Source organism: Cricetulus griseus, assembly GCF_003668045.3.
Source record: "Cricetulus griseus strain 17A/GY chromosome 1 unlocalized genomic scaffold, alternate assembly CriGri-PICRH-1.0 chr1_0, whole genome shotgun sequence".
Lineage (NCBI taxonomy): Eukaryota > Metazoa > Chordata > Mammalia > Rodentia > Cricetidae > Cricetulus > Cricetulus griseus.
Window position 1 is genome coordinate 186,238,726 of NW_023276806.1, and position 25,896 is coordinate 186,264,621.

General features: G+C 37.3%; 2 protein-coding genes across 2 annotated transcripts in view; one reads left to right on the forward strand and one right to left on the reverse strand.

Moving 5' to 3' along the window:
* Positions 1-25,896, reverse strand: part of Znf804b (zinc finger protein 804B) — a 489,860-nt gene that overhangs the window by 452,734 nt on the left and 11,230 nt on the right. The window lies entirely within an intron of this gene.
* On the forward strand, positions 2,589-3,350 carry Tex47 (testis expressed 47). Its single transcript, XM_027391571.1, has one exon. The coding sequence runs from the start codon at positions 2,589-2,591 to the stop codon at positions 3,348-3,350; it is 762 nt and encodes a 253-aa protein (XP_027247372.1).

Genomic DNA, 25,896 nt, shown 5'->3' on the forward strand with positions numbered 1-25,896 from the left:
GAGAGGGAACTGAGATTGATATGTAAACTGATTTTTTTAATTTTAATAACAGCTAATTTAAAAAATAAGGTAAGGAGCCTGGCGTTGGTGGCGCACGCTTTTAATCGCCACCACTCGGGAGGCAGAGGCAGGTGGATCTCTGTGAGTTCGAGACCAGCCTGGTCTACAAGAGCTAGTTCCAGAACAGCCTCGAAGCCACAGAAAAACCCTGTCTCAAAAAACCAAAAAAAAAAAAATAAGGTAAGGAATATAATTTTGCATTAACTTTTAAGAAATATAAGAAGACAAAAAAAATGGTTTTGATCTATAAACTAATAGACAAAAAAGTAATCGAGATATTAGTAAGGAAGTTTTTTTCATTATTTCAAGGTACTTTATTTTTAAGGTTTTAATATAGTTATATTTCCCCCTTAACTTTTCTCCTTCTCAACCTACCCATATATACTTCCAGCTGATCTTCAAATTCATGACCTATTTTGGCACTAACTGTAATTGCATGTATATATGTATATACATATATACTCGTAAATATAACCTATTAGGTCTGTATAATGTTACCTCTGTGTATGTTTTCAGGGGCCTGACCATTTGGCACCTGACAATTTTTTCAAAGAAAAAGAACTTAGCAAAAAAAATATTTATAATCTTGGTATCTAAATTTTAAGAATAGATTTAACATCTATGGAAAGAAGAGTCATAAGTGACTAGAGGAAATGATGTAAGAGTTTTCTGCAAAGAGATATTTGCATGGACTCAGTTTTTTCGGTCAGCTTTTGAACAAAATGATTCCCAATCCATAGATGAGCTCAGAGGGATCAATGTACTGCATCAATTATGCAATCAGGAGGCAGGAGTATTATCCAGGACCTTTCTGATATCCCCATAAAAGCAAATACAGAGGCTGCTGAGCTAGTGCAAGGAAGCAGGGTGTAAGGTCTTTATGATGACAGCATATGAAAATGATATCTTTATAATAATAAATTATTGTTATGAAAATAAGCATTGTCCAGAGCTTGATGTCAAAAGAATTATACTCACCAATAAGAGATCTGGGAGAAAAAATTAGGGGCATCCAGTTCCCAGAAACCAGGGAAGAAAGGGGAGCTGTTGGAGACTGTGGTCGAAACTGTCCTGTTACACAAGAAATAAGGGGAATGGAGAGAATAACAGCCCCAGATAAGGCATTGACTAAGTGAACACCTTGGGGGAGACTCAGTGAGTGCTGAGGTGAATCACAGTGAGTGAGGAATGATGGTTGATTGTTATGTATCACACAATTAAAGATTTATTAAATCACCTCTCAGCCTTCACTTTCTGGAATAATTTATCACTGCAAATTATTAAAACCAGATCATTAGTTTGAATAATGAAAATCTCGGGAGAAAAAAAAAAGTTCTCTCAGGTTCATTTTTTTTAATTAAATAGAAGTATTTTCTAGCCTTGTCACATTAAAATTATTGTTTAGAGCTCATGTGAGTATAATATTAAAAGGTGACTTTATTTTCAATTCTAAAAATTAACTTAAATTCACATCAAGTAGCCCAAGTGGTGTTGTAAAACATTTTTGTAACAGATCCATTACTAGACTAATTCAGATATATATTCTTCCATTCTTTAACTAGTATGTAAGTGAACTATAGGTACTAGCTCTACCACCATAGCTGAGACATAAAAGAAGGTACTCATATCTGCCACATGTCTGAAAGATAGGCAAGGATAGGTGTCAAAAACAAACAAAATACAAAACCAGAAAGAACAAAAGGCATGCTGAAAGAGAAGCCATCATTTCCCATAACCCAGAGGTTGCTGCAGAGGTGTTTGTTGAGATACTCTCATTAAAGTAATCTATGGCACTCTGGCTCTTTGATACCAAAGACATTCTAACTCCTTTCATGACCTATGGGTTTAGAACCCCAGATAGGACAGTTGAGGGATCAGGGTACTGGCAGTTGGAGGCATGACAGAGGTCAAGCCAAGAGGACCTCAAAGACAGGTAAATAAATGTACACAGCATGTGAAGAAAGTTAAGGTGGCCTGCGAGTGGGGCTGGGACACAAAATTAAGTCAAAGGAGAGAACTTGCTTTTATTTCAACATTAATAAAACAGCAAAAAGAAGAGATTTATTGATGGAAGGATAAACAAAACAACTAACTTTTTCTCTCAAAAGTGTACTGTTATTATTAATGAAAGATTATTGACTTTTAGTATTGATAGTAAATGTTGAGTACACCTGATTTAGTTTTATTTTACAAGCTAGTTAAATTTATTTTAAATGTTAGATAAATTACTTAGCATGAAAATACCATTTAAAAAGCCTCAAGTATAATGTGTAGTTACCATTACACAAAGAGAGCTTTTCCTAGAGCATGATAGTTATTTTGCTGTGAACTCAGAAACCATCACTGTACTTCCAATCTCCTTTGCATATCCATTTCAAAGACATTGTAGCACTGAGTAGAGATATTGCTACTCATTAACACCTGCCAGTTAACGCCTGCATGTTTGTTTGTTGTTTTGTTAGAAGAAATAAAAATAAAGAGTTCATCACCAGTGAGACTTTAATCATCTAGAAGAAATAAGACTCATCATGTCTTTCATGGTCCATACTCGGAAGGGCAGCAAAAAGCATTATCACGTGGATCCTCTTCTAATGCCCAAAGTTCCTCGAATCAATTACATGCACCTTCAAGAAGAGAAGCACAGGCTACAGCTAAAGAAATTCCTCCTTCACAGGATGTTTCTTGTGGGCCACATACAAGAAAATGTAGAGAAAAAGGAGATTTCTGAATATTATGAGCAACTGTTTCAGTCAATTCTGAAACATCACTTAGGAGAAGCGGTTACAGGAATATTGCTCATATACTCAAGTACCTTCCTGCACATCATGGAGACCTCCAATGGCACATTTTTCCGAATCCTTTTAGATTATGTTGCCCATGAGAAGGAAGAAAATGAATTTATGATCTACAACATGAAAATTATAGTTGCTTCTCATAACATCCCCACGCGGCTCTTCATGCAGTGGCACATTTCTGTCATCAAAGTCCCTGTTTTGTATTTAGAAGATGTGACACAGTCACAGTCTCTAGCAGAAGTCACCACAGATTTTCTCACCATGACTCACAAACTGTCACTGCACCTTTTTAAGACTATCAAAGTGGGTATGAAAGGGCCAGGTGACAACTTGCACCAAATTGCCCCTGACCTCCTCCTCCCAGAACAAACTATCCAGTACTTATGTAAAGCTGATGAATTCTTGGATCCAGTAACATTCTTAAGCATGTATAACAAACCCATACATGTTACCCTGGATTCTGAGATTGTGTGGCCAGCTCCTTCCCGTTTCTAGGATGGGGAGAGCTAACGTGTGCATATCATCTCAAGGTTTTGTGCTACTTTAAAAACAAAGAAATATCTAAAGTTACTCTTTAAAAAAAAGGAGCAGAACATTGAAATAATCTCACAGAATGGTAAAGCAGCGTATGTAGAACTAAACATAAGAATATATCTGCTTATTCTGATCTAAACCTCAATAAATTTTTTTTCAGGTAATTGAGGTTAATAAAGTGAAGTTCCATCATTTTCATGGGATAACTTTTTTTCTTTTAAGAAAAGTATAGTTGAAAGGGATTAACACCATTTAAGCATTTAAGTTTCCATGCTATCTCTCAACATGGTTTTAACATGTGTTTATCATGTGGTAGAAGAAAGATGTTTAAGGGTGCATCTTTTCTAACAGTTTACCACTGAAGAAACTTGCTACCTGAAGTTACAAGCAACCATTACATACATACATATATATATATTATATATATTATATATATATATATATATATATTGTAATGTGTAATAAGATATCATGCAATGCAGTATAGTAGGAAGAGGCTGAATGAGCTTGGAGAGCATAAGTGAATAAACCATTAATGCACAATCCCTGCATCAGAGAAAATAAATCCTAACCTCTAAAAATTATCCTAGAGCACCTGTATTCTGGCCTGCATAATCAGTAATACTGAAGCTATTATAAAGCTGAACAGCACAAGAATTTTTGAAACAACTAGAAAACACTGTCAAATTTCAATATCATCCTTTATGCAATATTGATTGGATGAGCTCTCCTCTTTGTAACAGACATTCTTCAGCAATGTTCATACAAAGCATTGTTTGTGCCACTTTAGAAACTTACTAATTATATGTAAGCAATATTATAGGACATGAGTAATCTCTGTTGTTCTGTCAGATGGCATCTTAGTGACAAGGTGAATATGTTTGAAAAAAAGTATTTTCTAAAGTTAGTGACCAGAAGTACAGAGTATGATTAAAACTTAAACATTAAATTAAATTTAAACATTTAATTAAACAAAGTTGTGTCACATAACATACAAAAGGATTGAATACATCTAATCCAACATGCTCCTTTTACAGTGTGGCCTTAAGATTCCTCCTATTTTATATGACAGGTTTTATGTCTAAAATCGAACAGGCTTTGTACGTGCTTTAACCAATAGAGCATGACAGGGATGATCCCATGCAACCTCCAAGGCAAAGACAAAACTCTTACATGCCTTGCTTTGCTCTCTTTAACCCGATCTTTTAGAATCTAGGCACTATGCTGTGAATACTTAAAGCAGTATCCAGATGACATCCTCAGCAAGGGTCCAGCTGACAACCACGATCAAGTAGTAGATGCTGAGTAAGACTTGGTGGTTCCTGATTCTCTGCTTCCAGGATTACATGAAAGACCAGTTGACACTGCATGGAATAGAGAAGGACTCTTCCTAGGAATCCTGCTCAAATTACAGACCTGAGATGATTGTTTAGTTGTTTGGAATTATAACATGTGTGCATGTATATACATGTAAATTTTTAATCAGTTACTATTCATTCACTCTTCACTCATGGACATTTCTAAATGAGTACAAATAAACAATGACTAGGCATCCAATCGTTGTTGGCTGGCTACCCCCACAGTGGTAAAATGTGTCTCTATCATATTGCTTACTCTAAGTCATTTATCAGTTTATATCATTTCCTGATAGAAAGATAATTTATTAGAATACTGAAAATTATTAGCAATCACAATCGATTTCTAGAGAAAGTTATAGCTTTATCTAAATGATAATACTGCTCATATAATTAGCTTGCTGAAAATTTTAAAGATTCATGAAATCAGAATATATTGAATAAAAATAAAATCTATTTTCAATAAAAGTAAAAGCAAATACATAACTCAATTATGAATTCATTATAGTAAGCAGACTATAATGAATTTATTCAAATGAAATTCACTGATAATAGTCACTTTAGGAGGACATATTATAGTCATGTCAAAACAACATCATCACTAAAATATTTTGTAACTCATTTATGTCAGATAAATAAAGAAAGTTTACAGCCAAAGTAAGTGTAAATATTTCAGATATATCTAATTTTTGATCATCAAAGAATATAGACTCAATTGGTACTACTCACAAAGCTCTTTACCGACCTATAACTTCAAGTGTGCTCCATAGCATCTTCTCTATAAGATTCAGGGTATCAGATCTTGTACTTAGCACCTTAATCCATTTTGAGTTGTGTTTTATGCAGGCTGAGAGATAAACACCCAGTTTCATTCTTCTATATGTGGCCATCCAGCTTGACCAGCAATATTTGATGAAGATACTTCCCTTTCTCTAATGTGTATTTTAGAACTACTAGTCAAAAATAATGTCAGTTTAGGAGTATGGGCTTACATGTAGGTTCTCAATTCTATTCCATTCATCAAATTTTTTGTTTATTTTTATTGCTCTGTAGAAGTCAGTGAAACAATATCATTCAAAATTGCATCAAAAAAAGCTTGAAGGAAAAAAATTCATGCAATGAAAATGTTAGACACTGAAGAAACTGAAGATGGCACTAGAAGATGGAAGGACCTCCTAACGTTTATGGATTGGTAGGATTAATATTGTGAAATGGCAACCTACCTAAAATATTTTATATTTTCAATGCAATACCCACTTAACTTCCAATGCAATTTTCATAGACATGGAAAAATAGCTCAAATTTAATATGAAAAAGACCCAAGATATCCAAAGAAATTCCTAACAACTAAACATTGCTAGAGGTCTCACCATGCTTGCTTTGGGTATATAATAAGGGTACTGATTTTTGTGTGTTAGTTTTATAAACTGTTACTTACTGAATGTATTTATCAGGTCTAGGAGTTTTCTGTTAGAGTCTTTAGAGACATCTATTTATATAGTCATTTCATCTATAAACAAGGAAATTTTGACTTCCTTTTTTCTTAGTTACCTTCCCTCTATCGCCTTTTGTTTTCCTACTCTAATATTGCAAGAAGTTTCATCATAGATAAGAGTGGACATATCCTGCATCTAAGGATATGATCATGTGGTTTATATCCTTGAGTATATTTGTATATGCTGATTATCCTAATTGATTTGCATATGTAAAACCATCTTTGAATATCTGGGACAAGTCGAATTTTGATCATGGTGAATGATCATTTAGATACATTTCTTAATTCAATTTTCAAGGATTTTGCTAAGAAATTCACATCTATGGTAACCAGGGAAATTCCTTATAATTCTTTCTATTTATTATTTAGTGTTTATTTTGTGTAGATATTGGGAAAATGTTGGTTTTGTGAGAAGAATATGGAGGTGTTCTTTTTCTATTTTATGGAATAACTTAAAGAGTATTTGTGCTTTGAAGATCTGGTAGAATTATGTACTGAATCCATCTGGTCCTGCACTTTTTAAATTGGGAAATGTTTACTTAGTGCTTCTCTATCGTTGGATTCCAAACATCAATTTAAAGTGTTTATTTCATCTTGATTTACATTTCAGAAGCCATGTACATCCAGAAATTCAACAACTTATTTTAGATTTATCCAGTTGAGTGAAATAAGATATTAAATTATGTCTTTATTATTCTCTAAATTTCCTAAATAACTACTGTTTCTTCTTTGACCTTAGAGTTTATTCTTGATACTTTTTTGGCTAGTTTGGTTAAAGGTGTATCAATATTTTTAATCTTTTCAATGAATTAAGTCTTCATTCCATTAACTATTTTTGTTTACTGGTGGTCATTAATTTCAACAATGAATTTGATTGCCACTTCCTATTGACTGTTTATGGAGGTTGATTTTGTTTCTACAAAGTCTTCAGGTACATCACTAATTTATTAATTTCAGATTTCTATATTTTTTGAATGTAAGAAAGTTTATTTTGGCTTACCATTATAGAGGGAATGTCTATTGGAGGAGACATGGGAGATTGGAGCTAGAGCAGGAGTCTGAGAGATCACATCTTCAACCATGAAGCAATAAATGAACTAAAGATGAGCCAATACTATAAACATTCCTGATTTTTTTCATGTTAGGCACTAACTATAATAAACTTTCTTCATAGGGCTGCCTTTGTGTCACATAAATTTTGTTATATTGTGCTTTTATTTTAATTTAATTCAAAAAAGTTTTAATTTTCTTGATTTCTTCCTTGACCTAGCTATTATTCAGAAATATGATGTTTCATCTACATGAGTTTTTGCATTTTCTAGTTTCTATTGAGTATTATAGCTAGCCTTTTCCCCCATATAGTCTGATAGAACATAGGATGTTATTTCATTGTTCCAATATTTGTTGAGACTTTCTTTGTGTCATACATGTGGTTGATATGAGAGAAATTTCTAGAGACTACTGAAGAAGATAAGTATTCTTCAGTGATTGTCTATGATGTTCTGTAGATGTAAGTGACTATTTTATCTATTTAAACAATTACTATATATGTGATGTTTCTCTTTAGATTTTATTCAGATCACCTATTGGTGAGAATAGAGAACTGCAATCACCAAGTAGGAGTTAATCTATGATTTTAGACCTAGCAGTGTGTTGTTGTTGTTGTTGAGTATAAGTCTAAAATTTTAGTATCCTCTTGGTGGATTATTCCTTTAATATGAAGCAATTTTCCTTATCTGTTCTGGCTAGTTATGACTAGAAGTCTATTTTATCTAATATTACAATAAATATGCCTACTTTTTTCTTGGCTCCATTTCCTTGGAATATCTTTCTTCTTCCATTTATATTAGGGGTGCTGTCTATCACTCATGGTAAGGAGTGTTTTTTGGAAGGAGCAAAAACATGGTCCTGTTTTTCAGTCCAGTCTGCTAGTATAGGTATATCACTGGGAAATGGAATTTATTGATATTAAAGGGTTATTATTAAAAGGTGTGTGGTATTTCCTGGCTTTTTTTCAATTTCTTGTTTTCTTTTCTTTTTTTTTCCTTTTTTGCTTTGTTGGTTTTATTGTATCAAACGTGTACAGAATTTATTATTTCTTAACTTGATACAAGCAACTATTGGCACAGTATTTACACTGTATTAGCTATCGTAAGTATTCCACAAATAATATGAAGTATGTGAGAGGAGATATATATATATATATATATATATATATATATATATATATATATATATATATATATATCCATTTATAATAGTAAATACTATTAGTCTGAAGACATTCATGTCTGAAGGGGTACTGAAACTAAGCCTCTATGGATACCCTAAGGAGGGGGTACTACACATGTAGATAGATGACAGAGAAATGAAAATAGATTCTTTTCCCACACAATATATCCTGACTACAGTATCTCCTCCTTTTACTCCTCCCAGTTCCGTCCCACTTCCCCTTTTATTCTGATCCACTACCTTTCTGCCTTTCATTTAAAAAGAACAGGCTTCTTAAGGTTAACAACAAAACATAATGAAATAGTATAACACAAAACCATTCCATAAAAGTTGGACAGGGCAAAACATCAGAAGGTAAAGAGCCCCAACAGAAGGCACAAGAAACAGAGACCTATTTGTTCAGACACTCAGGAAGCCCATAAAAATACTAAACTGAAAGCTATAATATATCCACAGAGGATTTAATGCAGACCTGTGCTGGCCCTATGATTGCTGCTTCAGTGTCTGTGAGTTAGTTTGAACTTTGCTCAGTTGATATAGAGGGCCTTGTTTTCCTGATGTCCTCCATCACCTCTTTCTGCCTCCTCTTCCATGTGTTTCCCTGAACTCTGTGGGGAATGATTTAATGGAGTCATCCCATTTTGAGCTGTGTGTTACAAGGTCTATCTCTCTGTGTAATGTCTGGCTGTGGGTCTCTGTATTTGCTCCCAAATGCATCAAGAGGAAGCTTCTCTGATGATAACCAAATATGGCACTGATCTATAAGTATAGCAGAATATCATTAACAGTCATTTTACAAGAGGCCCCATAGATTTCTGAGGTCTCCTCATGGACACCCATGTTCATGCAGTCTGCATGAGTCCCATGCTGGTTTCCCAGCTATCAGTATTTATCCCTAGCATGGGAATTGACTTTGGGAGCACAACCCACATAGTTGGGATGGCGGGGGCAGGGGGAGGAAGGGAGGAAGAGGGAACTGGGATTGAAATGTAAAACTATCTTGTTTCTAATGCAAATAAAAAATGGAGGAAAAAAGACTCATTTTATCACTATGTTTTTAAAGTGTAGCAGTATTTGGTTTTACATTAAGTCTCAGGACTGTCTAGTCTCTGATTCTTGGTCACCCAAGAAGTGTCAGATATGGGTTTTATCTTGTGCAAAGTTTTAAATCAAATCAGACACAGATTAACTACTCCCATTGCCTTAGCATATTTTGCAGGCAGAACAGCACTATATATCATAGATTTTGAGGTTGGTTGGTGTCTATGTTTGCCTTTTAGCAGCCTGCAAAATACCTCCCATTATCTAAGACACTGGAATGTAGGGGTGAAGGCTCTATGTAGACATTAGTTCAACCTCTTTATATTTAATGAGTTGTATGGGTATTGTCTTCAGCAATGGGTCCTTGCTGTCATTTTTTAATCATTTTTTTATTTGAATTAGAAACAAGATTATTTTACATGACAATGCCAGTTCCCTTCTCCTTCCCTTCCTCCCTATCACTCACCCAACTAAAACCCTACCTATCACATATCCTTTCTTCTATTCTTCCCCTAACTCAAACTTTCTGCTCCCTCATGACCTCTGCATCCTTCCTCTTCTTCCCTTCTCATTCTCATGGCTTCCTCCCCCCTCTTCCAATGCTCTCAATTTGCTCAGGGGATCTTGACCCTTTCCCCTTCTCCAGGGGACCATGTATATCTCTCTTAGGGTCCTCCTTGTTTACTAGCTTCTCTGTCAGTGTGGATTGTAGGCTGGTAATCCCTTACTCTAGGTCTAAAATCTACATATGAGTGAGTACATATCATGTTTGTCTTTTTGTGATTGGGTTATCTCGCTCAGAATGGTTTCTTCTAGTTCCATCCATTTTCCTGCAAATTTCAAGATTCCATTGTTTTTTTCCTGAGTATTACTCCATTGTGTAAATGTACCACATTTTCTCTATCCATTCTTTGGTAGAGGGACATCTAGGATGCTTCCAGTTTCTGGCTATTACAAATAGTGCTGCTATGAACATTGCTGAACAGATATCCTTGTTGTATGAATGTGCTTCTTTTGGGTATATGCCTAAGAGTGGAATTGCTGGATCTTGTGGTAGACCGATTCCCATTTTCTAGAGGAGTCACCATACTGATTTCCAAAGTGGCTGTACAAGTTGCTACTCCTACCTCCAATGGAGGAGTGTTCTTCTTTCTCCACATACTCTCCAGCATAAACTGTCATTGGTGTTTTTTATTTTAGCCATTCTGACAGGAGTAAGATGGTATCTCAGAGTTGTTTTGATGTGCATTTCCCTGATGGCTAAGGATTTTGAACACTTTCTTATGTCTCTTTCAGCCATTTTAGATGCCTCTATTGAGAATTGTCTCTTTAGTTCTATACCCTACTTTTTAATTGGATTGTTTGGTGTTTTGGAGACTAGCTTCTTGAGTTCTTTGTATATTCTGGAGATCAACCCTCTGTCAGATGTGGGGTTGGTGAATATCTTCTCCCAGTCTGTGGGCTACTGTTTTGTCTTGCTGACTGTGTCCTTTGCCTTAAAGAAGCTTCTCAGTTTCAGGAGGTCCCATTTATCAATTGTTGATTCCAGTGTCTGTGATACTGGTGTAATGTTTATAACCATGCACAAAACTTAAGTAAAATGGGTCAACGACCTCAACAATACCCTTGCTATCATTTTATGGAGAGCAACCTATAGTATTGGCAACATCCTTGGTTGTTTGGATAATTCCATGGGACCACTTTGTCCAACAATTCAAATTGATGTAATCCAGTCCAGGTACTAGAAGCTTCATTTGATGCCAAGAGATGGCCAATTGGTACTCCATCCCCCTAATTACTTGGAGACTTAATGGTCAACTTTTTATATTTAAGGAAGTTTTCACTGCATGCACTAGGTTTTCTACCTGTCCAAGAATTATTTATCCCTGTGACTTCTTTATTTCTGCATATTTTTTATTTTAATTAGAAACAAGATTATTTTACATGACAATCCCAGTTCCCTCTCCCTTACCTCCTCCCCTGCCCCTCTCCCCAAATAAAACTCTACCTATCACATATCCTTTCTGCTCCACCAGGATGGTGAGGCCTTCCACAGGGGGTCTTCAGAGTCTATTGTATACTTAAGAATAGGGCCTAGGCCCCCCCTGTGTGTCTTGGCTCAGGGAGTATTCCTCTATTTGGAATGGGCTCCCAAAGTCCACACCTATGCTAAGGATAAGTACTGAACAACTGCAGGAGGTCCTGTAGATTTCCAAGGTCTCCTCACTGAAACCCATGTTCCTGTGGTATGCATCAGTCCCTGGCCGGTATCCCAGCTATAAGTCTGGGGACCAAGAGCTCCCCGTTCTTCAGGTCGGCTGTTTCTGTGGTTTTCACAATCCTGGTCCGGAACCCTTGGCTCATCACTTGTCCTTCTCTGCAACTGAACTGTGCAGTGATTAGATGTGGGTGTCTGCTACTACTTCTGCCAGCTGCTTGATGAAGGCTATAGGATGATGTATAAGTCAGTCATCAATCTCATTATCAGGGTAGGGCATTTAAGGTAGCCTCTCCTCTGTTGCTTAGATTGTTAGCTGGTGTCATCTTTGTAGATCTCCAGACATTTCCCTAGTGCCTGATTTCTCTGTAAACCTAAAATGTCTCCCTCTATTGTGGTATCTCCTTTCTTGCTTTCTTCTATTCTTCCCCCAACTCAACCTTTCTGCTCCCTCATGTCCTCCTCACCCCTCCTCTTCTCCCCTTCTCATTCTCCTAGCTCCTTCCCCCTCCTCCCATGCTCCCAATTTGCTCAGGAGAGGACTTCTTGTATGAGTTATAATTCTTTTCAGACTAAAGCATATTCAAGTATCTTCTTTAGAGCTGAATTAGCAGTCATAAATTCCCTTAACCTGTTTTTATCATGAATGATTTTATTTCTCCTCCAATTTTAGCAGATAGTGTTTGGAGTACACTATTCTGGGTTGACAGTTATTGTCTTAGATCTTTTGTTACTTTGTTTTTGAACTGTGACTAGAACATTTGAAGTCTTTTGTCAGGCATGTATTTATTTTTTACTTAAATTACTGGTGTTCTGGTGTAGGTGTGAACAATGCTCAGCACAGTATTAAGAAGTATGAGGGTTGAGACATTGTTTTGGTTTTGTTGTAGTTGTTATTGTTTGATTTGTATTGAGTGCTAGAGGATCTATTGAATGACTGAATAAATACTATTCAAGGGTCAGCACGTACCTCACTGACGCTTTCCTCTGCTATCTTCTGGTGTGATTCTCCAAGTCTAGTTGCTCTACTTTGAGTAGCTTTGGTTGACCAGCAGCAATGGGTAGATTTTGTTAAACTGAATGTATACTTAGGCCTATCAATCCATGAATGGCAGAGCTTACCTGGGAGAATTGAAAAGTGAAACTTTGGGAAAACAGAAAGCTTATAGGATGGGTGGGAGTTGGCTTAGTTTGGGGGGTGCTGGATGGGAGATTCTACAGGAGCCATACTTTCTGGCCATACTTGGTAATGTGATCCCACAGCAGCTGTGACATTTATATGGTGTGACTGAGGAACTGCTTCCCAGTGTCTCAGAGAAAGGAGATTATGGGGGAAGTGGACAGCCTACATGTTACTAAAGAGCAGAACTTAGCTGATGGTGTCAGGAAGAGAGGTCCCAAAAGTGCCTAGCTTAGTGGACTATGGAGGCCTGATGACATAGGGAACTCTTAGAAGATCTTGACAGGTTTATTGGTTGAGAAAGAGGGAACCTAGCTGGCTGCAAGACAAGAAGTCCTTGAGAAGCTAAGCAGGCCTATAGGAGACAAAGGAGCATGTTTACCTAGTGACATGAGGAAGGGTAGTTTCTCAAGTTCCAAATAGATTTCAATAAGTTTAGCAATATGCACACATATCAGATAAGGTAAATTTACGTGTAGCAGAAGAAAACCTCCAGTTTCCAGGAGAAGTGAAAATATGACAGTCTATCACCAAGTTCACATAGCAAAATACTTCCAGATTACTGCATATTGTATTAATTAATTGACTTAATGTAGAATTAGAGTTCTTATTTTGTCTCAATTATTTAAATTTCCAGATACCAGGTATCTGGAAGATTTATATAATAGAATACATAGATTTTAAGAAAACAGAGATAAAAGCCCAAAGGTACCTTTCAAATACTTTACTACTTTGTTCTGGAAATAAAAATCCAGAAACTTAAAGACACTAAAGTGTTTTTCTCAAAACAAAGGTAAGCATTGATAAATGATAGTCCCATTTTTTTCAAAAATATTAGGTATACAAATCTTGATTTTTATAAGTCTTTAAGGAAATTATTTCTGTCATCAATTTTCTTGTTTAAGAATTATTGTATTGTGATTTAATATCAAAAATAAGTTTTATAATAGCTTGATTAATAACTTACTACATTAAGAATAATCCTATTATTCTTTATTTTTTAGTTTTGAATACAATTTCAATGTTTATTATCTAGCTATTCATTTCATTATTAATTAATAATAATTGCTAACCTGTCAACCAATTAATATAGTATTAATAATATGTTCCTATATAGATACAAATTCAGGAACGATATTTCTTATAACTTAGACGAGCTGCATTTGATTTGACAGAATGAGAATATTATCAGTATTTTTCAAATTAAAGGCTTAAATTTTATCTATGAAATGATTGTGAAGTAAAGAATAGCATTTTTGAAACATTCTTTTCTGTCCCTGCTCACGATAGTTACACTCTTTTCCAACCCAGTAACTGCTATAACCAAATTCCCATGTAAGACCTACTGACTCCAAAAGTATGTACATACTTACTGTATAGACTATGGTTTCATTGTTGTTAGGACCCAGACTTGATGGCTAATACACACACAAATGAGAGAGAGAAAGAGAGAGAGAGAGAGAGAGAGAGAGAGAGAGAGAGAGAGAGAGAGAGAGAGAGGAATCATACTGAGATTCAAGCACATGTTAAAACTATGCAGGCTTGAGATTGGTCTACTGAAGCCTGAGCCTTCTGTGAGCCACATGAGGTGAGCAGAATCTTTCCCCAAATCACAGTGCTTACTGGTATAAAGGAAAGAAACAGCCAAATCCCACATCATTCTTGTTCTCTCTGATGAAGCTAGGTTGGAATTTATGCTTCCTTATTTATGATTTATAATTGGTTTTAAAATCTTCCTATGTTACTTACTAGTTGCTTCCCACATTCTTCTAGAACCCAAAATATAAACAATGAAAGATTTTTTAAAGCTAGCACCCAAGTGATATGGTCATCAGCTTGGATTTTTAGTAATGTGGACGTTGAGTAATGAGCTGCAACATACCAAGAAATTTTGATTTGGTAAGTGGCAGGGCTCATCCTCAGGTGAGGAATTTAAACCGCACCCTGTCTCCAAGGTTCAGGGCCAGAAAGGTTGCAAAAAGCAGCAGACCCAGAGGGCTGCTGTACAACGTGTTCGGGGCATGCTAGGCAGTAGTAGCACTCATGATATCAACAGCTACAATTGCCTATATGAGCCCTGCATGAGATCTGCCTAGTGAACATTCCCATGGATGCAAGGGTAAGTAGGGACTTCATACGGCCCTAATCCTAGCTGAAAGGCTCCAGGCAGTCCACAGCTACCAGAGGACAGAAAGTCAATTTCCTTCATAGGTGAGGCCCCTGGTAGGTTGCCCCTGCTAAAGTGCTATACCCATGTTTCTGCAGGCCACACTAATTATACTCAATAGATAATATCCAGAGAGACGGTGACATGAATTTTAGAGATAATAGAACCTGAAAGAAATGTACAGAGAAGTGAGAACTGGATTTGATCAAAATAAAATATATTCATGCATGAAAACAAGAACTTACTGGGGAGTCTTTAACCAGGACATTGTCCATATGTGGCATACAGTAAGTAACTCACTATTGGGGATGATCTGAAATTCTTATATTTTTTTAAATCACATAAAAAAGTAGTTGTGAATCTGACATACCACTTTAGACATTTTCATAGAATGAAGCAAATGTTTTTGTAACCTAACACTGTTTAGGACATTCATTCAATATTCTAGTTATTCTAGACATCACACACTTCATGAATTTGAAACAAGTGTAAAGTATTTCCCAATATTATCTTGTACCTAAAGCCTGCTTTGTGCAATGATTCTTTGGAGTATCGACATCTGTTGCTAAAGAAGTTTACTTGGTTTACTCTCAGATGTTGAAAGTGACAAGCCAGCAGCCTATAGAGACAATTCTTCCTAACAGAGGAATCTTATCTATGACCTATTTTGTTTCTTCTGCTGATGTCAAATGGTAATTTACAAATAGTAGTGAGACAGTGTTTTCCCCTTTTTGATATATAAGAGACACCAAAACAAATAACTTTACTAGACTAACAGAAATTGCCTGCATAAATAATTGTGTTCCTACCTGGGAAACTGCTGGAGATATCTGCATGTGTGTGTGTGTGTGTGTGTGTGTGTGTGTGTGTGTGTGTGTTATACTTTACATGTATATATTAAATTGTCTAAATCAACATAGAAAAAAACAAGCTGTTCCCAATCAAGTGGACAACCAGAGTTAACTACTGAAATTAACAGCCCAGCACAACTAAGGCTTTGTATAAATGATCAGATTATCTTCTGTCAAATGAATCTTTTCCACTTCCATTCTGAGCCTTCTTTGACAGGCATTGCTCACCTAGCACCCTGAGAGACTTCTTTCCTCAGCTCCCTGTGTGCTTCACAGACTGGGACCAGCCTTCCTTTCTCCCTCCTACTCTACTGCAAAAGGAGAGAAGAGATGGAGACTGACTCCCTGAGTAGTCATAGGTGACCAGGAGTAGAGGAAGCCTCTTGGTAATAGGAAAATTAGGAAACAAAACTGCAAAGAAGTGAAACCCTCAAGAACAATAAGAAACTGTCATCTCAGCTCCTGATTTTATTTCCCAGTCCTAAGTAGGGTCTCCTTCTGAATTTATCCAATTTTTCTGTTTCATTTAAGTAAGGTAATATGTGTGTGTTTTCTGTTTCCTCTGTTTTCTCCTAAATGATTCCTAAGCAACCTGACATCCTTTAAAACAGCATTCTCACACATAATAGAATGAATTCTCAGTTTCATATTAGAAAATGTGTCTTCCTATCTCACAATTTTTCTGGCTACCTAGACTTGGAGAAAGTGTTACACTGTTGAGCTTCGGTTTTCTTATCTCTAAATTGACCCAATATTGAATATTAAACATGGTACCTCATATGAGAATATAACCAGTGACTGAATAAACTTTTTTAAATTAAACTGCATTTGGAGTATGGTGTGCTGATTTGTGCTTTCCACCATGCAGTTATAACACAAGATGGTTTGAATTCAGACCAGCAGCCCAGGGTTACTTCAGGGATACCATGCCAATTAGTCAAGATGCAGCTATCTAATGCATTGCCAGTCCTGGACTGCGGCATATTCTAGTGTGTCTCCTAGCAGTATGAAGCACAGGATAAGTCCCTGAGAAGGAGTTTGCTCTTGTTCTAATCATCTCTGGAAGAGTCTGAGACCCTTTGATAAATGCCTAAATGCCAATGGAGACACCCAGATCCTGACTGGTTAATTAACTTTTATTCGTTTGCATTATGGAAACCCCACTTAAATTACTCAGTAGTAATGTGAACATTATAAAATTATATCACCATTCTAATTAAATGGCTTAATATACTTGTGAAAGAATTTTTATTATTATTTCAAAGACCTCAAATTCTAAAAAGATAGAAATTGGCTTATGTCAGTTTTAAGAGGTTTTGTTTCTATTATATGTTTCTAAGAACAAACTGGTTAGTTAATTACATATACTCAAAGGAACGAGGAAGTAAAACCAACATGCCTTATCATCTGAGATACATAAATTGATTTTTAACATTCACTCTTATAAAGAGAGTTAATAAATCACTAGATATAAAAACATGCATAGTGATAAAGGAGGCAGAATTTACATATTTCTTCTTACTAAGATGGGTAGATCATTTGGGATTTTCAAACTGTGACATTTGTAGCTTAGATGACAAAAATATTTATTCAATGTGAATCCTTGTACATTTTTAATGTCATTTTGTTCTTAGAATATTTTCAATACTTGTATTATTTATTTAAATAACAAGAGCCTTGTAATTTTACTAAATGGAAAGTCAAAACATTATTATATATATTATTTTTAATTCCATTGTACATGTATATATACAACTTTAATTTCAACTTAATAATTACATTGTGTATACTCTAATCGACTGTTTGAATGGATGAATGAGTCAGCAGCATTTTGAGTATCTACTAACCTATGTGTGAACCTCTCTAGAATTAGCATGGTCTATCTGAAACACAGTGAGTGCTCTTTACCTTTACTGTGTTTTGAGGGCTTTGAGTAGTCAGGGAGCACCACAGAGGATACACACAAGAGTTAGGAGAAGAAAAAGAAGTGGGAAGCAAACAAGTAATAAAACATTCCCCAGCTTCTATCTTCAGAGTTATAAAGTGGGAAATTAATGTAGAGTTGCGATTGATTCCATGGTTTTACGATATCAACATGAGCAATATATATTTCTTGTTTAAAGTGTGTATTCCAGGCCCAGGCCAGGCCCAGGCTTGCTATTTATTAGATCATTTGAGTGCTAAAAACCTGAAATTTATCCAAATTTAGATGACTAATGAGTCTTAAAGGCCTTTCTACTTTGATTTTCTTAAAAGTGGCTATGTTGCAGCCTGCAGAGATGGCTTAGTGATTAAGAGCACACTCTGCTCCTGGAAAGGGTCTGAGTTCAGTTTCAAGCACCCAAAGGTTTTTCTCTGTTTCTAACTTCACAGGATTTCTGTCTCTAACTCCAGTTCCATTTGACACCCTCTACTGGCTTCTCTGGGCATAACACACACATGCATAGCTGCAGGCAAAACACTTATAAATAAAAACCAATAAATCGCTGGACATCTTTGATGCCAGGCAGGGGCAGGATGATATTTGAGTTCGTGGCCAGCATGGTTTACAGAGCTAGTTTCAGGACAGCCAAGGCTACACTGAGAAACTCTGCGTTGAAAAAAAAAGGGGGGGAATGAAAAAAGATAAAAGTAAGTTGTCATAACGGGAAATTAAAATACCAGTCTTATTTTTACCTGTATTTCTATACTCAGAGAAAAGTGATCCGTACAGGGAATATTTGCATTTATTATAGTTACATCAGCCAGCTTGTTCTCTTTCTAAAATACTTACAAATTTTAAATTTTAATTGAGAACTGAAGTAATTTGTGTAATAAATATCCATCATTACATGTAAGTATATTTTTAATGTACATTCTCCATTCTAGACTTTAAATTGCATGACAGCAGACAACATGGGCTACCTGGTATTTATGTCAGAAGCCCAACAGTCATAATGTAGTCTCTTCACAGCAACATGACTGGTTTCCTTGGCAGGGTTTAGAAGCTGGGGCAGAGATGCAGGGCAGAAGCAGACCAGGGAAGACAGACTATTTAGTAATGAAAAGACTTATTGACCTGGGAAGAACTTGCAGAATATCCTTAAACTCTAGCCTTAGGGTGCTAGATGAATACAAAGCCTCCACCACCACCACCACCCCCCCACGACCATGAAAGAACCACATTTGGAGGAAGATTGGTTGAATTTTGGAGACTGTGTTTTTAAGATGTCTATCAGAAGCAGTAACCAGGGAATAACTATTCGTGTCTAGGAATCAAAAGTTCTGAGATGAGGTAAGCAGACTATTAGATTCCAGAGATGCTGATCAACTAATTCTTAGAACCTGCAGAGACATGTATTTAAAATGCATTTGTAACGAACGGTGGCACCATATGTCTTTAATCCCAGCATTCGGTAGGTAGAGGCAGGCAGATCTTTGTTAGTCTGTGGTCAGCCAGGAGAGGCTCCAAAGCTGCACAGAGGAACCCTGCCCTCCCCCCTTCAAGTAAAGCATTTGCAGACGTGAGGAAGAATGCCTAGTAGTTGTTTTTGTGTCACTGTGATAAAGTGCCAAACACAAACATCCTAAAGGAGCAATCATTAGTTTTAGATCAACAGTTTGAGATTGTCCTGTCTGTACCCCTTGGCACCCTTGATTCTGTAGGCAGAACATGAAGACAACAGGAGCATGTACCAGAGATGTTTTACCCCATGATGGACAGGAAATAAAGAGTAGACACCAGAACCAGGAAACTAATACAGCCTTCCAAGTGACTTGCTCCCACTAGGCTCCACCTCTGAAATACTTCAGAGCTTCTCAAAGTAGCACCACCTCCTCAAACCCAAGCACTCAACAGAAGAGCCTTTGCAGGAGGGAGTACATGGCATTTTCTACCTATAGCACCAAAGTCTCTTAAAAGAGACAGCCATCCTTGATTATGCAGGTAGGCCTTGTATAATCCTTTAACATAGATTTATCCCCACAGCAAAGAATTTCAACAATGGCAGTGTCAGTGTCTGCAAGCAATGTGTAAGTAGAGCTGGCTACCTTACCTTCCAAAGCTTTCCTTACTCTTCCAAGATTCTTAACGTTCTCTGGTTCATGGCTACTTGTTATCTTTCTTTCAGAAGCCTGCAAGTTTTGCTCTCTGTATATAAATGTTTCTACTTACCTATCGTGTTTCTATAGATACAAACATTTCTAGAAATATAACATAAATACATATGTATAAGAGATCATGCGTTTAAGTACACATATATGATTTCCTTCCTAACGAATGTTCTTCACTCTGCTTCTTCATTCCTATAGCTAACGGTATATACACAAAGTGCTAAGTGTTTGTCTGCTGGCAGTAAGATATATTCTCACTTTCCTACTCTCCTGGGATGAAACTACTGGCTGGAAGCCTACAAAGTGCATTGCTCAGAGCCCCTAGCCAGCTGGTTTCCAGATAGATCTGCCAATGGAAAGCCCTGGGGGGGGGATGCAAGCTAGGAGAAGCAGGGGCAAAAGAAAGCCTTTTTTGTTAACTTCAGATTCTGAGTGTGATGACTGCCTTCTCATCTTAGTAATCAAGAGTTCTGATGGTGGTGGCAGCAGTAGGGAAGGCTGGCCCAAGCAATAACAGAAGTCATAGACACCACCTGTTTGGGCAGGGTATCCACTACCACCAGCTATACCAGGACCCTTGCTTGACTGTAAATCAACAGTCGGTAGCCTCAGAATCTGTATCTGCGCCTGTCTACCACAAGTGTCAGAGCACATACCTGCAAGGTCACATGATGCCTTTCCTCCTCCAGCCTAGGGCTCATTGTATTTCCTAGCAAGTACAACTCTTTTTTTTTTTAATTTTTTATTTGAATTAGAAACAAGATTGTTTTACATGTCAATTCCAATTCCCTCTCCCTTCCCTTCTCCTCTCTCCCCCCAACTAACACCCTCCTCTCCCCAACAACTAACACCCTACCTGTCCCATACCCTTTCTGCTCCCCAGGGAGGGTGAGGCCTTCCATAGGGGGTCTTCTGAGTCTGCCATATCCTTTTGGGATAGGGCCTATGTCCATCCCGTGTGTCTTGGTTCAGGGAGTATCCCTCTATGTGGGATGGGCTCCCAAAGTCCATTTCTATGCTAGGGATAAATACTGATCCACTACAAGGGGCCCTATAGATTTCCAAGGTCTCCTCACTGAAACCCACATTCATGGAGTCTGGATCAGTCCCATGCTGGTTTCCCAGTTATCAGTCTGGGGACCAAGAGCTCCCACTTGTTCAAGACAGCTGTTTCTGTGGGTTTCACCAGCCTGGTCTGGACCCCTTTGCTCATCACTCCTCCCTCTCTGCAACTGGATTCCAGTTCACTTCAGTCTTTAGCTGCGGGTGTCTGCTTCTACTTCCACCAGCTGCTGGATGAAGGCTATAGGATGGGATATTGATGGGTAGTAGGACCTCTGGTTTTCTCTCCCTCAGCCTCTTCAACAATCTGTAGATCCCTCTATTTGAAAGTTGAGGATGGTTTCTGTTACCCAGGCTACACAACAATGCAAACATTTTTACAACATGAAGTAGCAACTGATATACATTGAGGTTAATTTTTTATATCATATCAACATAATGTGCTTTATAAAAGCTTATATCTACATATAATTTCAATCCTTGCTCAGTGTGAGTGTGTGTATAACTATATAGTTCTTGGTCCTGTATCATTTCCTTATTTCAAATAATTTACTAGAAAGAAAATTTGTATTTTTGAGGGGAGTAATGAGGTGGTATGAGTGCTGTTAGAGTTTCCAGAGACAGTGGAAGACATTGAAGCAAAATAATGAGTTTGGATACGTACCAGAAAAGACAATAGTTTTAAATTAAAAATATATTCCTATAAAAACAGAAAGATTCCTTCTACAAAGCAGCGAGATCATAAAAACAAACACTTTTACTTCTCTTAATTTGCTCTGATAAAAATACTAAGAGAGGAGACCTTGGAAATCTATGGGGCCTCTTGTAGTGGATCAGTACTTATCCCTAGCATAGGAATGGACTTTGGGAGCCCATCCCTCATGGAGGAATACTCCCTGAGCCTAGACACAAGGGGGTTGGCCTAGGCCCTATCCCAAAGGATATGACAGACTGTGAAGATTCCCATGGAAGGCCTCACTCTCCCTTGGGAGCAGAAAGCCTATGGGATAGGTAGGGTGTTAGTTGGAGGGGAGGGGAGGTGGGGAGGAGGGGAAGGAGAGGGACCTGGGATTGACATGTAAAATAATTTTCGTTATAATGAAAAGAAAAAAATTACTAAGAGAATCAGAAAACCCACATCACATATGTCATTGCCCTGAATAAAGCTGTGTCGGAGAAGCAGGCCACACTAAGCGTTTTCATTTTGGGAAATGTTGCAGACACTGGGCTGATATTGGAGCAGTTGTGTTAAAAAGAATGCTTGCATTTTTGTCCCCAACAAAAAACAATGCAGGTCCATTACACCAGCTGTCACAAAAAGAAACAATTTCAATTGAGCCATATAAACGTGTCAAGTTTCCTGTCACTATACAGAACATGATAACAGGTTGCAGAAAACTGCCTTTAACAGGCCTGACTTTTGATATAAGAAGTCACCACTGGCTCCTTTACATTGTGTACTTCCAACGTGCCAACTTACCCCCTACAATGGCTACATAGGACAAGGGGTATCTCAACTAAATAACATGAGAATCTTGATGGCAATGCAGTGCAATCACAGAGCAAGTTAGTGAAAGAATTGAATACCCAACCACTTCAACACAACCCTGAAATTAATGTCCATAAACCATTTCTGTAGAATTAGTACAAAAGTAGATGTTTCAGATTCCCACTTTAAGAATGCAGGACACGTTCACAAAACAGGTCAAAATACAGCCACATACCAACTACTGGCATTTTGGTCACAACAGCTACATAAGTCGTAGCATTTCTTAAGATTACCATGCATCTGTGCAGAAGTCTAAAAAATTAATTTTCACTTCTCTCCTGCAAGAAAGAGACCATTCATCTTGAATATACTATACAAGCAACTAGATTAATAATGTTTCAACTCTAGGCTCTATTTTTATTTTCAAACTACTTGTTATTATAATTTTGTTAATATTCACAAAATTTCATTTTCACCTAGATCATTTGGCACAAGTAAGTGACAAGACCTAAAGTTGGGACTACAGAATGATTTTTAGTTTCTATCATAAGATTTAAACTCAGATGTCTATTCATGTGGCATGATTTGTTTGCTTATTACATAGTCTACAGAGTCTTTCCTGGTTGTCACTGTGTATACCCTAGCTGAATTTCTAGGCCATTCCTAAACCCCATACCTGGCAATTGGGATTAGGTCCTGCCTCAGGATCTGTGCCAGATTCTTCATGTCTCAGATCAACCATAATTTATTCTAGAAAAACTTCTGCAACTCTAGGACTATGAAAGGTCTCTCTCTCTCTCTCTCTCTCTCTCTCTCTCTCTCTCTCTCTCTCTCTCTCTCTCTCTCACACACACACACACACACACACACACACACCAGTTACCTTTTCTTGGTAGAGACTTGTACATTTATAGTGAAATGCATTTTTGCATTTCACTCCATTCCTACTCATCCACCTCCCATGTCTGACATGTATTAAGTATCTCCAAATAATCTGTGACAGTTTAATAACTAAATTCCACCAGCTTCAAAGTAGAGCCACATCTGCTTTGCAATTCTCTCCTGTGTACTTGGGTGGCACATGCAGATCTTCCAAGTAGGGCAGCACAGAGCTCTCCCAGCCAGTGACCTCCCTTTTCAAACCCCCCTTCTATACTATCTTTGTGGTGCCCATTCTCCAGGGTACCCTGATTTAACTTTCATTCAGTAATCCCAGGCAATCATCATCCTTCTCAAATGGCCTCTTTTTGTTTCATGGCCCTGAAAGCTGAATGAAGTATTAGGCTAAGAGAAGGAGCTTTTCCTTTTCCTTTATTGTATTGAAATGGAAATCACAGAATAAGGATGTGTTTCTTGTATATATTCATATTTAATGAAATGCTACAAATGGCTAGTCATGGAGGATTCTTCACCAAAAAGGCAGAATTTTTTTAAGAAATAATATAAAACTTTTTTAAATTTTTCTTTCAGATTTTTTATTTGAATTAGAAACAAGATTGTTTTACATGACAATCCCAGTTCCCTTCTCCCTCCTGTCCTCCCCTACCCAACTAAAACCCTACTTATCACATATCCTTTCTGCTCCCCCTAGATGGTGAGGAAGAGGCAGAATTTTATCTATGGACCATTGACTACTTTTTCCCATACCCTCTCTACAGTTTCCTAGGGGGAAATAAGTAGTAGATTATCTCACTGCTTGATGGCTGGAGATGCTCTCTCTTCCACGTTCAGTTTCTACCATATTACTTCTGCCTCTGGTGCTAATTGTGGACTACACCTCATTCCCATACCAAAAGAATTCCAGGAACTTTGACCTCAACTACTGCCATTCCTGCTCTCATGCAAGTAGCTAGCATCTCAAAAAGTAATTCCAAGAATTCCAAGAAGAAAACAAAGGACAGTATTGGACTGAATAGAGATTAACAAATTGTCAAGTTCTAAATTAATTTTAAATTGACGTAATTCAAGGACCAACTGAATTAGAACAACAGGTATATTGCTACCTCAGTGTGTCTATTTCAAGTTTTGAGTGTTTTACGGTTTTGTTTTTCAGTTTTATCCAGAAGATATTAGTCCTTAACAAAGCTTATAGAAAATATTACTTCACAAGATTATTTGGTTCATGAGAAATACCTACAGTGTGGTTTATCTTTTAATTTTGCTATATGGCCAATGAGTACCTCCCACAAATACCTTTAGCAATTATATGAACATCTGATTGCCTGAGTGAATGAGTACATTTTACTAATTAATTGAAAAGCTCTACTGTTTTTGATTCCAGACCAGCGTTTTCTGTCTGAATTTCTGCCTCTCATGCTGGGTAATTCCTATTTAACTCAGTTTAAAGTGGGCCAATTCCTCTCCTTGAATACTTATCTCAGAGGAAAGTCTCTCCTGTTTCCTTAAGCACAAGGAAGTGTTCCTAAGAGCTTTGTTCCAAAAGATACTTCATGGATTTTTTCACAAAAGCTCCAAATACATTAATAAAAGCCTACTGATGTCTATGAATGTTGGAGTTAATGGGACATCTTAAGGTGAGATGCACACATTTTAAAATTTTTTTCCATTTTTTATTTGAATTAGAAACAAGATTGTTTTACATGTCAATCCCAGTTCACTCTCCCTCCCCTCCTCCCCTTCCGTCCACCCCCCCCCCATTAAAACCCTACCTATCACATAACCTTTCTGTTCCCCAGGGAGGGCAAGGCCTTCCATAGGGGATCTTCAGAGTCTGTCGTATCCTTTACGATAGGGCCTAGGCCCACCACCGTGTGTCTTGGTTCAGGGAATATTCCTGTATTTGGAATGGGCTCCCAAAGTCCACACCTATGCTAGGGATAAGTACTGATCTACTACAGGAGGCCCCATAGATTTCCGAGGTTTCCTCACTGACACCCACATTCCTGTGGTTTGGATCAGCCCCGTGCTGATTTCCCAGCTGTCAGTCTTTGAACAACAAAAACTCCCTGTTGTTCAGGTCAGCTGTTTCTGTGGGTTTTGACAGCCTGGTCTGGACTCCTTTGCTCATCACTCATCCTTCTCTGCGACTGGATTCCAGTTCAGTTCAGTGGTTAGTTGTGGGTGTCTGCTTCTACTTCCATCAGCTGCTGGATGAAGGCTCTAGGATGGCATATAAGTCAGTCATCAATCTCATTATCAGGGGAGGGCATTTAAGGTAGCCTCTCCTCTGTTGCTTAGATTGTTAGTTGGTGTCATCTTTGTAGATCTCCAGACATTTCCATTTTAACTATTCTTTGTAAGTAGCAGGTGTTTATCTTCATAGCCTTGCTAGTATTTAAATCAGAACATAAGGACATTATTTCAG

Coding starts and splice junctions, on each gene's coding strand:
- Tex47 (XM_027391571.1), top strand. CDS start 2,589: ATGTCTTTCATGGTCCATACTCGGAAGGGCAGCAAAAAGCATTATCAC.